The sequence below is a fragment of the Cyprinus carpio genome, chromosome A21 (genome assembly GCF_018340385.1).
Source record: "Cyprinus carpio isolate SPL01 chromosome A21, ASM1834038v1, whole genome shotgun sequence".
In the NCBI taxonomy this organism is placed as follows: domain Eukaryota; kingdom Metazoa; phylum Chordata; class Actinopteri; order Cypriniformes; family Cyprinidae; genus Cyprinus; species Cyprinus carpio.
The window spans coordinates 5,454,307-5,471,896 of record NC_056592.1 but is presented as its reverse complement, the minus strand read 5'-3'; the positions used below and the strand labels follow the sequence as shown (position 1 = coordinate 5,471,896).

General features: G+C 35.7%; 2 protein-coding genes across 17 annotated transcripts in view; one reads left to right on the top strand and one right to left on the bottom strand.

Moving 5' to 3' along the window:
* Positions 1-5,180, top strand: part of LOC109046263 (rho GTPase-activating protein 24-like) — a 91,594-nt gene extending 86,414 nt beyond the window's left edge. For all 4 annotated transcript variants that reach the window (XM_042778700.1, XM_042778701.1, XM_042778702.1 and 1 more), the window contains 4 exons: positions 1,058-1,131; positions 1,783-1,904; positions 1,986-3,060; positions 4,120-5,180. In XM_042778700.1, the coding sequence (XP_042634634.1) occupies positions 1,058-1,131; positions 1,783-1,904; positions 1,986-3,060; positions 4,120-4,363 (1,515 nt within the window). In that variant the 3' untranslated portion in view covers positions 4,364-5,180. The remainder of the gene's footprint in view (positions 1-1,057; positions 1,132-1,782; positions 1,905-1,985; positions 3,061-4,119) is intronic.
* A 5,235-nt stretch (positions 5,181-10,415) lies between these two features.
* mapk10 (mitogen-activated protein kinase 10) overlaps positions 10,416-17,590 on the bottom strand; it is a 60,374-nt gene continuing 53,199 nt past the window's right edge. For 9 of the 13 annotated variants that reach the window (XM_042778689.1, XM_042778690.1, XM_042778688.1 and 6 more), the window contains one exon: positions 10,416-12,107. In XM_042778689.1, coding sequence (XP_042634623.1) covers positions 11,965-12,107 — 143 coding nt within the window. In that variant the 3' untranslated portion in view covers positions 10,416-11,964. Of the gene's footprint in view, positions 12,113-17,590 lie in introns of all 13 variants that reach the window. The other 4 variants (XM_042778694.1, XM_042778699.1, XM_042778695.1 and 1 more) reach the window with 3 other exon arrangements.

Here is a 17,590-nt window from a genome sequence, read left to right as displayed (position 1 = left end):
TACTAAAATAAAATGAGGAAAATTAGGCCTGAACTAAGGGACTGTAGCTCTGGTTCTGTTGGTGTTTCTTATTTAGTATTTTACAAGACTTGGTGTAACAGCCCAGATCTACACCATTCCTAAAGTTAACAGACTGAATAAAAGTAAAGGATGTTTTATATATATTTTCTTATTTAGTATTTTACAAGACTTGGTGTAATATTTATATATTTATATTGTGTGTATGATTGTAGTATTGTTGTATTTTTTGGCTTTTTTGCTATTATTTTTTTACTTTTTGTTTGAGTTTGTTTCCCACCACGAGGCTGAGAGAATGGCATATGACTCATCTCATTATTCTACTGCAGTCGTCTTTCATCTCGCATACATCAGTTCCTTACTTTCGCTGACCCTGAGGAACGGAAACAGCCTCATTCTGACTTTCAAGTTAAACTTTTACCTCGTGTGAATCACTGGTGCGTCCAGCCAGCGGCTTTTGAATTGTTTCAGGATAGAATCAACGTGCAAGACTGTGTCCTGCAATACTGAATTGAATTTACTGCCCTGAGGTTTTAAACGAGATTCGTACCTTTGAAAGTCCCTTGAGTGAAGTACACGTAAAGAATCTTGGTACCATGTCAAATGAAGCAGAAGGCTTTACTAGATCCATTTGTTTTTGAGAAATAGGTTTCAATGTGGTGCAGCAAAGTCATTTTCATCAGAGAGAGCCTGGAGGGAAAAGACATATCGACCATGATAAAAACAGAGTGCATCATTAAATCTAGACCATCATCAATTGTTAAACTCACTGACCCATGCCTAGACGAATAGCGTACTGTGGTAATAACGAAATAAATTGCAATATGAATATTTAAAGTCAATTAGGAAGAGTTCAACAGACTTTTAAAAGCAATGGGACAGGTTAAAATGTATTCAATACGTCTTTTAATCAAGTATATTAGTCCTGATCATTTAAAACTGAATTACTATAATCAGTTTTAACAAATGCATACATTCATATTTTGTTTTTATCCTAGATGTGTATTTAATAGATTTTTTTTCATCTGTTTCTGTGCAGGGAATGAAGGAATTAAGAAAGCAAGTAGAAGGTCTACCTACAGTAAACTACAATCTGCTTAAATACATATGCAAGTAGGTGATTTTGTATTCTATTCCATTCAGTTGTGGCTTATCACAAAATGTATTAGTTCTCTGGAGTAGTGGTGGGATTTTTCAGTGACTCTGCAGGTTAAAGTGAGTCACAGAGTTAATTCACTCAACTGATTCATTCAAAAACATTGATGCATTCAGGAACGAAATAAGTGACTGTCCATTCAGAAATAATCCATTCAGTCCTTTCATTCAAAAACACTGATTCATTTGGGAATCATGAAAAAAGTGACTGCCTTGGAGTGAGTCACTGAGTCTGTTCACTCAATCGATTCATTTAAAAACCCTGATGCATTCAGGAAATAAATAAGTGACTATTTGAAAAAAACTTGCTTGTGATCTTATGTTAAATTACTTTTGTGTTATTTTAATAACATAACATTCATTTTACACTTTTGAAAACACAGTTTTTTGCACAGGTCTCAGGCTTCTCATTCATTTGTTATCAATTTTGATATTTGCATCGATCAAGTATCATTTGCAAATAAATAAATAGGCCACACCACTTGATTTTCAATTACTATTAAAGATTTTTATCTATCTATTTACATTTTTGTTCTCTACACATTCAACTTTGTACATACGGTTTCAGAAATCACAGTTATAATGTTAAGACCCTTCTTTCTTGGCCAGGTTTTTGGATGAAGTTCAGTCCTACTCAGGTGTGAATAAAATGAGTGTACAGAATCTGGCTACAGTCTTTGGGCCAAATATTCTGAGGCCGAAGGTTGAGGACCCAGTGACTATAATGGAAGGTAGGTTTTGTCCATATCTCACTGCAGAAATTTCTGAATCTTGATTTTTTTCAGTGTTTGAGTGATCTGTTTGTCGTGTAGGCACAGTACTGGTCCAGCAGCTGATGGCCACCCTGATTGGTCAGCATGATGTTCTTTTCCCACCTGATGAGGACCATAGTAGCACCCTGGAACTGGTTAATAATAACAACAATGAGACGCAGAAACGGCCTACGAATGGTCAGCTACAAAACAAAGAGAACAATAACACCAGTGGTGTACGACAGTGCACTTGGGACGCACCAGAATCACCCAGCCGGGTTCCTCTGGACAACGGCTCTCCCCGTTCGGGCAGCCCGCGTAATGGTTTTACAGGACAGCGTTTCGAGGTGGCCCGCAGTCCGCCACTAGCAGTGAAAAAGAACCCAGCGTTTTGCAAAGGGAGCGGGATTGTCACCAACGGATCGTTCAGCTCGTCATCATCATCCTCAGGTGACGCCAATCAGGAGAAAAGTCCGACTCTACCAAACATGGGAACCCTTCATGCACGTCGGACGGGTGCGATAAAAGGCTCGGGCACCAAAATGGGCGTCCAGAATAGCATCGTTCGAATGGGTGTATCCAGCACAGACGTGACGAATGGGACTCTAAATGGACGGAATGGACTCTGGGTTCCCAGCGGTCATGCCACAATGCGCGAGGCTAAAAGTCGAGATGCAGAGCACCAGCAGAACCGCCTGTCCACATACGACAACGTCCACATCCATCAACAGCAGATGACACAGCCCAGTCTGAGCAGCAGCTGTGAGGACAAACAGAGCTTGGATAGCGCCACATGGTCCACCTCGTCTTGCGAGATCTCCCTTCCCGGAAACTCAACTTCTTGCCGCTCCTCCACAACCACGTGCCCAGAGCAGGACTTCTTTGGCAACAACTTTGAGGATCCTTTGTTGGACGGGCCAGTACAGGAGGACAACGGACCGGCGGTGGACGATAGGGAGCAGCGGACCAGTAACGGTGGAGGCCGGGGAAGCAGAGGAACCAGCAGCAGCGATAACAGCGAAACGTTTGCCATTACAAATGGACCAAACAGCCACAGTGCACTGCACAGCCTGGTGGCCAGTCTCAAACAGGAAATGCTCAAGCAGAAGAGTGAATACGAGGCCAGGATTAAGAGGTAAGAGTCATGTTCAACCAAAAAGTAAACTTTTCAGAGCACACAAATTAATGTTGTTTTTTCACAGTTTTAGTGACATTAAAATTAGTAGAAAATAAAACAAATGAAAATCTCATGTCAGTTTTCGCCCTGGTTGTTTGCTACCCGCATTCCTTCCTACAACAAATCAGTTTGCATTTATGTAATTTATAAGGAAATGAAAGGAGAAAACTGAAATAACATGAGGGAAATACCAACAAACCAACTGTTGCTTTTTTGAGTAATTTATCACTGCAAAAAAAAAGTAATTCTTCACCATTTTTTTTCTTCAATTTCCTTCATCAACAATAAAATAATTAACCTAGCAATGTAAAGAGGTTTTTGTTTAAAACAAGAAAAGAAAAGAAAAACAGTGGAATAGAATCACCTAAAATGAAAAATAATTAAATAAATAAAAATAATAATAATAAAAAAAATATTTATGTAAATGTAATTACATGTAGTAAATGTAAATGTAGTTATAAAAAATAATATAAATGTATATTTGATTATTTATTTATTTATTTACTTGTTTTTAATAAAATGATTTTTTTTTACTTACATGTAGTAAATGTAAATGTAGTTATAAAAAATAATATAAATGTAACTTATTTTTTTTACTTATCTTTAATAAAATTATATAATATAATACTATATTTTTATATATATAATATATATATTTATATTAATAAAATTATATATTTAAATAATTATTTGGGGAAGAAAAACATTTTTATTAAACTGAAAAAAATACTTTTAATAAAATAAAAATATTTACTTATTTCCAGAAGATTTTCAGTGATTAAATGTCTGAATTTCTCTGTTCCTCACAATGATTGTAAAAAACTTATTTTATATTGTATTGTTTGTTTTGTTTTGTTTGTTTTTTTTGTTTTTTTTATTTTATTTTATTCATTTATATATATTTTTTGGTGCTCCACGATAGAATTAACTTTTACCTAAATCACCCTTTAAGTGTCTCATTAAACTATCACAGTATTAAAAGGTGTATTCATCAGCCTTTTCCCATCTTCCCTGTAGTCTGGAACTTCGGAATCTAGAGTTGGAGACGGTGATGGCGAATCTACACGAAGAGATTGACCAGGAGAAGAAGAAATACACCATGGTGGAGATCAAGCTGAGAAACGCAGAGCGAGCCAAGGACGATGCAGAAAAGAGAAACGAGATGTTGCAGAAAGAGATGGAGCAGTTCTTTTCCACCTTCGGAGACCTGACCGCAGACCCGCGACGGCCCGACAGAGCCAACACCATCTGGATCCAGTGAGCCGTTAACAGTCTACCATTAACATTTCTCAACGACTAGTCGTGTTACATTGTATGGGCTTGAGTTCAGACAGAACGTGACTAAATCAACCTTCACGGCATCTTTGCACGTTTGGTATATAGACCATGAGCGAAGACCATTGAGCCAAAATTTTTAGAACTGAACGTGGACCAGTTTTTGGATTGAACCAGTTGGATCATGAAAAGGGATGATGGGACGATGCAGTTTGGATGTTAAGGTGAGATGTTTGTCAAACCGTAAAGAAGGTGACTCTGAATAATGACCTGAGAGTGAACGGTAAGAGGAACTCTTGACAATTGTGGTTGAATGTAACAGAATGAATGAACATTTGAGTTTTAGATGATGGGAAACTCCTGAAGAATGACAGAGGCATGAATGTCACTCGTATTTCTTCTTGTGATCCAACCAAATGTGTCCTTGAGCTGTCATGTATCCTCTCGTGTACATAAAGGAGAAACAATTTTAAAAATTCCACGATGAAAAAACAAATGTCTGTATAAATGCAAATTAATGTTTAATGTACGTACTGATATTTAAATGGAGAATTCTCAATGTGTTACGTATAAATTTTATATCAAGGCTTTTCCTTGCACTTAAAGCATATGAGTTGCTATGTTGTTTTTCAGTATGGTACGATATGAGATGTGGCAAATTTTTCAATATCAGCATAATTTAACACTGCAAATAAAACATTTTCTTCATCAGTATTAAAAATAATCTTTTTTAAGCATAAATCTAACAGTTTAGGACAGGTTTTGCTTAAAACAATTAAAACAAAATTGGCCAATGGGGTATATATATATATATATATATATATATATATATATATATATATATAAACACACACACACACACACACACTGTCTGAATTTTTTTTTTTACATATTATGACTCAGATAAAATTAAAGGTGTTTTTAGTAAGGAAAAAGAAAAAAATATTGATGAAGAATCTGATTTTTTGCAGTGTCACAGCGTTCCCCACATGACCAAAACCAAGTAGACAAGGAGAGCTGTAAATATGCTCAGCCTGTCTTTGTCGTTTGTGCATGTCGCACATCATTTGCTTTCAGCGGTGCTAGACGGGAGGAAGTCTGTTAAAATGAAGACTGAGATGGGGTTTGTTCATCTCTCGGACCATGTGGGGTCATTTGCCTTGTCGCAGCTGTTCATGCTTCTACTGTAGCTTGATGCATTCATTGAAATGCAATGAAATTAAATTATATGACCTCATTTAAACTTGTCTCAAATTGTCTTGTGTTATTGTATCAGTCGCTGGACTCGGCCACACGTGAAATCTGTGGGTGGTCTGATATCTACAGCTACAAAATGAACATTAATAGGCTAACAGCCTCCCAAACAAATTCTGGACATTGTCCTTTAACTAAAGTCAATGTCCTAAAAAACTGTTTGTGATTTAAAGCTGTGTCCAATGGTTGTAAATCGTTAAAAATGCACCAAAACTCACAGCATGATGCAGAATGCAACAAAATCATGGGAATATTGGCCCGTTCTGAATCTGGGTGGGCTTTCATATACTTTTCTCACTGTAATGCATTTGTGCATGTATGTGCAGGTGTGGATGTTCATTTAGGAACATTTCTCCACATTGTGTTGCAATCTCTCACTAAAAGTTGCGAGAATAAATTGGAGCATCATTTCCAAACCTGCATGACCTGCAAATCCAAAAAACTCTAAAAAGAAAAGCATGATAAAAGTGTTAAATTTGACTATATTCCAAGTCATTTTTCACAAATTAACACTTCCTGTCACAGCTATCAAATCTCATTTGCTTTGCACAGTCACACTTGATACTGTATGTCACATATGGATACAGTACGAAACACACAAGCACCAATGACAAGTGCAGCTGTAATATCTTTCTAAAGGGTTTTTACTGTTGCACAATAAATAAATAAATAAATTGGTGTTATTTTATATTTATAATTTTTATTTTAAGTATTTTAAGTTTTTCTATTTTTTTACATTTCTATTTAGCTTTATTTTTATTTCAGTTTTAGCAATTTAATTATTTGTACATAGGAAACATTGTAATTTTTCATCTAATATTTTTGAAATATTATTTCAGTTTAAAATAACGGTTTTATATTAAATGTAATTAATTACTGTGATGGCAAAGGTGGTTTTTTAGCAGCATTTTTAAAGTCCAGTCTTCAGTGTCACATGATGCATCTGAAATCATGGTAACTTTATTTTATTTCAGCTTTTTTTTATTAATTTTTTTTTTTACCACAGCTATTTTTATGTTTTTAGTTAATGATAGCAACAGCTTTGGAATGTTTTGAGGCTGATTAAATGAGAATTTAAATTTTTTGGTGTTCTTATGAAACAATCCTTTGCTACAGACCTCTAGTGTTGCCTTGGTGCATTCTGGGAATTAACATTCTTCTCATCTCATCCAGTATAATGGTGTGTTCGAATTTAAAGCTCTGTCTAGTGTATTTTACCCTGAACCTATTAGAAGAACCATCGGGGGGCCTGTGCTCTCCGTCCCACAGCAGTCTGGCTCACACTCCACACCTTTCTTCACTGAATAATAGGCTTAAAGCAGCCGGACAAAGTAAACGCAGCCTGCAAATTCCATTCTGAGCTACCGATGACAGAAACGAGCGGGATCCAGGAATATTTTCACGCCAAGCTTGAGCTGAAGAATACAAACCTCTGGAAGCTGAAGAGAAGCACAGATAATAGAGTGCTTCACATGCAGGGAACGTCTTTTGTTGGCGATTTGGGTTTTGCTCCATTTTATAGAACTAAACCAAATGAGATGGAAGTCCACTGTAGGTAACAGAACCATGAAGATGATAAATACACTCAAGAGTGTGTGTGAGAGAGTTGAATAAAATAAAAACTCTATAGTAGCCCTAATAGCTACTCAGTCACGTAACCACTATAATGTCTGAAAACATCAAACCAAGGTGCTTCAGCAAACAAATGCTGAATTGTTCTCAAAACCATTTTTTGCAGTTACCTTTAAAATCAAAGTGTCAAAAGTAATTATAGTGGATTCAACTCAAACTCACACAGGTGTTCAAGCAGAATCAGTTTATCATTCACAATCCTTTTAAACCTTTTGAAATGCTTAGTTTGAAATGTTTCCACTCTTTTTGGACAATGAATTCCCAAGGCCATTTTTCCACTCATTTTCTAATACTGGAGAATGATTTGAATAATAATAAATTCAGTGATGAATCATTCAGTCTTACTGAGTCATTGAAAGATTGAACTCGAAAGGACAGTTTGCTCTTGAATTGTACATCATGGCTTCCGTTAACATGCAAATTCAAGAAACAATGACATTTAATTTCAAGGTCAAAGGAGTTTATTTTCAGTCACATACAGATATTTATATTACATACACAGTACCTTTAAAATGTTGGGTGCTAACAGCAATCCATAGTGCTGTTTAAATCTTTCATTTTTATTTTCATTTTTTTTCCCCCAACCATCTCATCGTATCTTGCATTTGTAGAATAATTTGATTTGAACAACAGCCTGGAGCGGGAGGTGTGAAAGTGATGTTAGATATCAAACAGCACTGCGTAAAGAACCACAGTCTCCATCTGAAACCCTCGAGAGAATGGCTCACTGACAGCACAGAAAGAGAGATGGAGAAAGAGGCTTAAAAATATGAAACCATAAAGACTTGAGTTAAACATCACCATGAGACTCGTCACATTAATCTAACACACGATGTGAAATCATGATTACAAAAACAATCCATCATTCATCCACACTTTAAGAGTGGTGATATTGCATTCCTGTGGTTTCTGAGATTGACGAACCTTAGAAAATAGGAACAAAAGGAAACAAAAAATGACGGGAAACAGGGAGGAAAGAAGGAAGGAATGAAAAAGAAAGGAAGAGGAAGGAAGAAAAGGAACTGAGGAAGTAAAATGGAAAGAAAGAAGGAAAATCAAAGTGAAAGGATTGAATAGTAATGGATGTGTTCTGTATTGCTCTGAGTGTTTTCTTTGATTGCAACGACACTTTGATTCATCAGCGGTACGCTGTTGTGCAGTTTGTCTGGATGGAAGTATGTACGTCATACTAAAATATAACATCAAATACAATCATTTCAAACATAACATGACAGATGTGTTTACTGCTGGACTGTTTCATCAAGTGAACATGCATTTATTTATGAACATACAAGACCGGATAATGAACGTTTTCATCAAAACCTTAAAAAACAAAACAAAACCTGGGGATATTTTACAATTCCGTTCTCTAACAGTGAACGTTTCTCATAAGGCCACCATCTCGGCCAATCAGTTTGAGTTTCAATGATGACATCATAATAGCACATCAAGTTACATTATTTCCAATCTTTTGTTTCCTGCTCACAAACTGCACTCCCACTTTCACAAGACAAAGTCAAACTCTACAATGCAGAACATATTTCCACGTTCAGTACTTTACCCACAATGCCAAAGCAGTGGCATCCCATGTATCACTGTTCTGCGTTGGGTTGCATTATAACAAACATTCAGTGTTGACACCTACATTGATCAGAAGCCATTCCGAAATCAATCCCGGCGTTTGTTATTTGAAGCACCATGGGAGAAATGCACACTCCTGGGCTGAGTTAATATATCAAGTCAGTGCTTTGAGCTTCATTTCATAACTGCTTTAAATGATGCAAAGTTTCAAAACGGATGATTGAGATGATGGATTCGCAAAAATTAACCCTGTGTGCGACCCGACAGATACGAGGGCCCTTTTGCTGAAAAATAACCTGTATAAATTTCAAGATGCCACACCACATTGTTGTCCGTCTATTCTAAAATGAAACAAATTAGATACACAACGCAACGTTTTACATTTAGTATTGAATTCTAACAAGTGAATTACAAAAGCTACTGTATGTACGTGTCCACCCTGTTGTAAAATCATCAGCAGCCATATTGAAGTAGTTTGCAGAGAATGGAGACCTCCCAGAACACCTCTCTGTCCTCTGGAGATGATATATTACTTTGAACTGTGGGAAATTGTGATGACGATTATTATGGTGAAAATGTCTGATTAGGCTGGAAAACTTCTGCTAAGGTTCATGCAATTAAAACAGGTCTTTAAATGGCTTCTGATATCAAAGTTCTGAGTTTTTTGACGTAATAAAGCAGCACCTGAATGATGTCATATTCAGTTCTCAGTGTCTAACAGAAGGCTAGAATATGTAGTCATGCTTATAAGGGTCAATATGAATGATTGCAAAAAAATTCAATCATGTTTGATTAATGTTAACATGAAAACAAAAGCATAATCTGAGCACATTTCTGCAGGTGCTTAAAGGAACAGTTCACCCCAAAAATGAAATGTTGCTGAAAATTTCAATCCTATATCAATAATACTGCTTTCTCCAGTGAAAAGGTTGTCTCGTCTGAATCAGGAGAGAAATATGCAAAGATCAAGCAACTTCAACAAGCGAAAACAGTTCAAAATTGCTGCTCAGATTTTGATGTTAAAGAACAGGGACTGACTTTTTCACTGGATGAAGCATTGTTATGGATTATGGAGTCGTATTTTGGCCAGAAGCAACAGTTTAAAGTTAAAACGTCTTAATAATGGATTTGTTTATTACAAATATGCAGCTTTTCACTTCATAAGATGTTACTTGATGGGCTGGAGTCATATTGATAACTTGTGGATTATTGTGATGTTTTTATCAGCTATATGGAATCTTATTCCGACGGCACCCATTCACTGCACTGAGGGGAGCAAGTGATGTAATGCTACATTTCTCCAAATCTGTTCTGATGAAGAAACAAACTCATTTTAATCTTGGATTGCTTGAGGGTAAGTACATTTTGAGCAAATGTTCATTTTTAGGTGAACTGTTCCTTTCAGCTGAATCAGATAAACATTAACATGCAATACTATATAATGTGTACCTAAAAATACAAATAATTTCAAATAATAATGAACAGATTTTATTGACAAAAGAGTGCTTCTGGGTGAGAATGAGTTATAAAATGAGATCTCTGTTACATAAACAAACAAAAAAAAAATCATGTGTATTTCATCCCTTTATTAAAATGTTTAGTACACGGATCAAATCGGACAAATACAGGTTCAAAACAAAACCGTACAACTTAAATGTTATATCTTTTCAATTTACTGTATGCTGCATAATGTTTATTCAATGAAGCTAATCTTTACCTAATACTAAAAACATCAGCCATGTGTGTTTGAAAGACTACATTACTTGTCTTTTTAAAAATGTAACAATTAAATGTGAAGAGGGGGGTTACATCGCAACAGTGGCTCCAAAACATATTTGACAAACACTTGGATCTAAAAGCCGGATCTCTACACTAGTAAATCTACATGAATAGGGGATTGTGGGATTGGGTAAACAGACCTGACATATCCGACACAACCTGGAACACCTCTATCAGAGCCGTCGCGTTACTATATTCATGTTTTCAAGGAGGAAACTGCATTATTTCAAAGGCACTTCCCAGATCTGAAAATAAATAGGTTTAATAAATAAACTCCAGCTGAAATTTAGGTAGTAAACATATTGATTCCCTTTCGGACAGCACAAAAATATGAATTTCGAGATGAGATTTAGTTTGCGAGGAACGAAAGGTGAAGATGAGGTGCATGCGCTCGACCTGCATCCGTCTTAGTTACACACACCTTTCAAGGGTGACGGTACAGCATGCATGCCTGCCGCAGAGAGTCAGAGTTTCACAAACACAAAAAGCAGGGCTGCTGAAAGTCGGAAAATGACAGCGACAGTGCTTGTACCCCTCAATGGCTTCCTATTAAGCAGCCTCACTTCCTGTCGAACGTCTGAAACGCGTACTTTCACCCTTAAATGTTATATAAACACGGTTCTCTATATTTGTATATGTATAATTAGCTTAATTACTTTTTTCTCTGACCATGCAAGACTACAGGCAAAGGGAAACGGGTGATTTGCTGTGATGTGGCAAGGTGTGCAAATACTCCCTCTACTGGCCGTCAGTCCCACTCTGAAAAACGCCTCTCAACTGTACACAATTACATATATACAAAAGATAGGGGGCGCCATTGTACATGTTCTTTTTTCCTTATAGGAGAACTCGCACACAGACACACTGACCCTTCCAAAAACATCCGAGAGTTTCGGCACAAGCAAAAAACCATCACAGAAAACAAGGGATGATCAGTGCTCAATAAAATAAAAGCCCACCCTGCCACATCAAGTGACGCACAGAAGATTGCAAGGTATTAGATATCAGCCAGTCAATATACACTTTACACAGATGCCCAATTTTTTTCCCTTTTTTTTTTGAAGTCTCCTTATTTTTTTTTTAATGCCATATGAGGGGGATTCAAAGCAAAGCAACTAGTGAAGATTCATAAATATACATATTCAGACGTTTCTTTGAATGAAAATGCATACTTTGTTGTCATTTACGCGTGATACATTATTTTATACGTATATATATATTAACTCATTTTTTTTTATTATTCCGTAATTACATGTTTTCGAGGTTTGTGGATTTCTCATTCGGGTTCGCGGGTGCCGTTCACCTTCTGAAGAACATGGGGTTGCGCAGGCAGGCGGTTAGTCACCTGCAGCACCCCAGCGGTCCGGCGGAGGTCTCCAGGCTGCTGTCGGTATCGGAGGCCAGGGTCTGGTCGGTGGACATGGAGGAGATGTCGTTGACGGAGGAGGAGGGGGGGAGGCTCTCGCTGCTGTTCATGGCTGCACCTGCGCTAAGGGAAGTAACGGGAAAAACGGTTACAACGAAAAAAAGAAGCGTAGCCACAGCGCCCTCTACAGGGCGAAGAGAGACTACAAGCAGATGTTCAAATATTAAAAAGTTCAATAACGATAAAATATGTACAAATATCCCACAGGGATGAAAGTGGGTTGTTTAAGGGTGGAGTCCATGGACTTGGTTTGGTCCTGAGGTGATACTGTAGGATGTTGAGACATTTGTTCATACAGATATCAACAAATCATGCTATCCTGAATCCTAAGAACTATTTTTAAGAACAATTTTTACAATATATTATTAAAATATAAATATAAAACATAAAAGTGCATGAATATGCAAAATGTAATGTATTACAACATATTTATATAGTAAAATTGTATGTGTGTATATATATATATATATATATATATATATATATATATATATATATATATATATATATATATATATATATATATATATATACACAGTATTATTTTGAGAATATTTACTTTATGTGTCTGTTTTCATATAAATCTGAAAAGAATATCAGTACATTTATGTTTGTGTGTGTGTGTGTGTGTGTGTGTGTGTGTGTGTGTGTGTTTTGTATTTGATAATTATTTAATAAGTTAGTATGAAAGATTTTATGAACTATGATTCAACATAAGATATACTTTTGTTTAGATATTTTATTTCTTTATTTTATTTAATTATTTATTATATTTCTTTGCTTTATTTATTTTCTGCTAGTCGGAAATCATAAGTCTGGTAGTTTATAAAAGCAATTGCACACCATTCCTCAACAAGATACATGATAATAGATGTTAATTTATGCAGCTAAAACTGTTCAGGGCAAGATATGTTCACATCCTTAACACCATATGCATGAGCAAACTTAACTAGTTACACAATCATTCTACATGTTTGCAACAAAACATGCCTTTAAAGTGCCCCTATTACAGATTTTTGAAAATGACCTTTCATGCAGTGTGTAACAAAGCTTTAAGTGAATGAAAACATCCTGCAAAATTTTAAATCTGAAAGTGCACCGTGTATAAATGTATTGTCCCTAAAAAGAAAGAGTCGACTCTAAATCATTGAAACGAGTCGTTTTTAAAATGAATCCCAAGCCGTTTCATGCTGACGTCAACATGAAACATTAGCATATTGCCCGCCCACTTGTTGGTCTTTTCTCATTGGTCTGAATGAAGATGCAAATTCATTCTTTGCCACTAGATGCCACTTCTTGAGCGGTAAGAATAGCAGTTTCCCTGGTAACGCTGTGCAGGAAGCAGCACTGCGCTCACAAACGCTGCTTTATCAGGCATTACAGGCATGATGAAATTAAAATGAGACCAATTGGAACAATCACTGCAGATAAGCGACACGCAAACCAGGGGCTTGGAAAAATTAATCGCTGAGCGAATCATTTGGGAGTCGTTTAGCAAGTAAGGTAAAATAAATGTATATTTTAAGACAATGAAAGTGTTTTTTGACCTTGCATGCATGTCAACCTGTTGTTGGGGACTCCCAAAACCAAAATATGAACCTTTTATTACCCATAATAGGGGCACTTTAAAAAACACAAAAAATTAAGCATATTTTAGGCCACTAGGTGGAACTAATGCTCTACAAAAAGTAATAAATAAATGCTCCTGAAAAAGGAAAAAACTCTCCCTATTTTTCATCATTAGGTTTGAAGGTTGCACTGACTGCCCTATAAATCCACAACCCAGAAAACCTCAAATCCTTCACCAAGTCTGTTTGAGCACAGGAGCTCAGCCCAATCCAATAACCCACAAGGAGATTGCTTTTGATAAAAATCAAATGCAAATAACCCCTTCAACAGCTCCCTACGATAACATTACAAGCTAATTTACTTGACTGACAGCCTACATCTTTCGTTTTAATGGAAGGCAGCTCTTTAATACCCATTCAGTGCAGTGAACATGATTTATAATAACTTTAGAGTACACTGCCCACATCCTCATTTGAGATTAACATTTCAAACATGCATTTTTGGAGCGTGACTGCAGAGTGGGGCTGGAGCGAAAAAAAAATACTGATAAATGATGAAAGCAGAAGCTATCCTTTAACATGAAAAGAAAAAAATGAAGAAGGTGGGTGACATTGGCTCAGAAAAGGCTTTTTATGGCTGTCAGCTTTATGGTCACTGTCTGTTTTAGTCTCTCTCTCTCTCTCTCTCTCTCTCTCTCTCTCTCTCTCTCTTTCACTCTGTAGAAATGTGCCAGACCAGCAAAATATGCTCGTTAGTTACACATCACATCACACTGAGAGTGTCTGTTACATCATGGCACAGGTGACCAGCAATATTTACACACACAAAAAAAAATCTGAATAAATTACAAAAACCTCTTCACATTGTCCAGAATTCTGTTTTCTGATCAACAAGGCTGCATTTATTTGATCAAAAAATCAGTAATATTATGAAATATTATTACAATTTAAAATATCTGTTTTATATTTTAATATATATATATATATTTTTTTTTAATGATTTTTGATGAATAGAAAGTTCAAATGAACAGCATTAATGTAATTATATTTAGAAACATTTTGTAAAATTATACAGTAAATACTGTAATGCAATTTTCATATTAATGCATCCTTACTGAATGAAAGTAACAGTAATTAAAGTAATTATAAAGTTAAAAAAGCTGGTCAGTACAGGACATCATATTAAACCAGCTAAACCAGCAAAATTTTTCATCAGGGAGTTTGGACTAGCTTGAATTCCAAGATGGTCTTTACCTATTTTCTGGGTATCTATTGCCCTCTGCTCTGTTTCCAACTCAAGACCTCTGCCCTACAGCTCCTCTTGTCAGATTACCCTGGTTTTTCTTTACCCACAATTCCCTTCACAGTAAACAGCATCATGTACATCCCATACATGTGATTTCAGTGACCACTCGAGAGGAAAATAGACTTTCAGCTACATCGCTCTGCTCTCACTTAACACAATCCTCCAGTCATCCCCACAAAGGACACCTTCAGCATCCTAGAGACCACCATAAATCTCCCGCCTATACCGCCTATATTTTAACCCCAGTACAGTTCTGCAGGTTTAACTAAACACACTGAATCACTGTTTAGTACGGGATGCAACATCACAGATGAAAAATAGCCTTATGCTATTTCTGGTACATTTACAGAAATGTTTTATTAATGTACAATGTCCCTTAAAAAAATAAAAAATAAAAAAAATCAACAACACTCCACTGCAGGTGCAGGACATCTATAAACACCAGACTTAACCATCAATATTTACAGCATGTTTATTGTCATGTGATCAATGTATGCTGAAAATATTCTGCCGGTTTTTCATATTTGCTCTGTTTGCTGTCAAAAAATTACAAGTATAATACTTTTCATAAAACACGTGGGAATTAGTAATGATATTATTTGTAAAGCTGTTTTGAAATGACATATGTGCGTTTATGAAAAGCAAACTGAGCTGAACTGAATATGTGATTTTCTACACACATGATTCAACACTCTAACCCACACTGCTGTGAAACACAGAGCTGCATTGCGACTGCTTTCTTCAGCACAAGCACTTAATTACAAAGAGGGGAGACCGACTGAGAGAGAGAGCAAGAGTGAGAGAAAGAGAGAGAGAGAAATGAGGCCAGAAAAGGACGGACAACACAAGCTAAATAAATTCAAATACCCCAGCAATATCACAAAACATAAGCATCTAGAAACCAATATATCCTTCTTAACATCTTTGGATGTTAATATTCAAATAAGACGACAGTGAACAGGAAGATCTGCAGCTCGTGTCACTGTCTGTCACCTTCTCAGTGCTGCAGGACTGCAGACATGCAGTGCCGCACTGACACACACACACACACACACACACACACACACACACACAGACACACACACACACACACGTGCTGCCCTCTACAGGTCAAACGCAAACACTGCAGCTCAACATCCTACAAACCTCAAAGAAAAAGCCTCTTTGCTAAGTCAGTTAGGAAATTCTTGACACAAACTAAATCCTAAAAATATTTCAGACTTGCCTGAAATATATTATTATTGTAAATGATGAAATCAGATGCCACGGACTCCAGCCTTAATTATGAAACATGTATACATATACAGTGGCAAATATACAATTTAAAATCATATAATAATTAGTGCTGTCAAATGATTAATCGCGATTAATCACATCCAAAATAAAAGTTTTTGTTTACATAATATATGTAATATGTGTACTGTGTGTTTATTTATTATGTATGTATAAATAAACACACATGCAGTATATATTTGAAACTATTTATATATACATTTATATATTTATATTATTATTTTTTATATTATATTTAAATATATTTAATATATAAACATAACATATATTTCTTAAATGTATACATGCATGTGTTTGTAATTATATATACATAATAAATATACACAGCATACACGCATATATTATGTAAACAAAAACTTTTATTTTGGATGTGATTAATCGTGATTAATCATTTGACAGCCCTAGTAAAAATACATTTTTAAACATTAACATTCCCAACATTTCTGCATTAATTTCCTAAATCATTATTATATAACAGTACTTGGTGATTTTTACATTCCTGTAGCATTTATTTACATAATGGTTTATTTATATTATGTAAAGACAAAAAAATATCCCCTCCGCTAAGCTCCACCCCTTGGTTACAGTTGCCAACTCAAGCAAGCGTTACAGAACATAAAAGATATGCTGATAAAAATGAATTGGATCTAATTTTAATGTGGGCTGAAATAAACTGACACTGCAAAGCAGTTTATTTTTTCAGCCATTTGTCTTTAAAAAAAGGTTGAATTACAGAGTAACAAATGCATAAACTCTAGAATCCAAAAGCAAAAACTTCCTAGAGTCAACTGAAAAAAATATGTATATGTATAATTATGTATAATTATGTGTGTTCTTACTGATGTTCATGAAAAATATTTTCCATAAAACTGTGTATAAATCTCACAGTTCTTCTACTGATTTACATTATAAAACAGAGAAAGCTTTTTTGAATATATAAAATACTGGATGGCAACAGTTGCTAAAATAGGATTGGTCAGTGACATCTTTAAGGCGGGGCTTAGCGAAGGGTCAAGTGTAACTCTTTAAGTGGAAAATAGTGCTTTCTTAAAGATGCTGTAAGCGTTTTTTATATATACCACAAATCAAATATCCCTACAATCTGACAAGGTTCTAATAATTCTGTCTGAGCACAAACCTTTGAGAGACCCATGTTGTTTTAGCCAATCAGAAACACTCTCTGCCAGTCAATCACAGTGTACTTCCGCTGCCATGTCTTTGTGGGCGGAGTTTTATAGATTTTTGATTTTCAGTGGAAAACAATGGCTGAAAACACTTACAGCACCTTTAATTAATAAAAAGACTACAACAGACAACAACAGTTTTAAAACAACAAATTAAAAACCAGCACGTAATTACACTCAAGACGTGTTC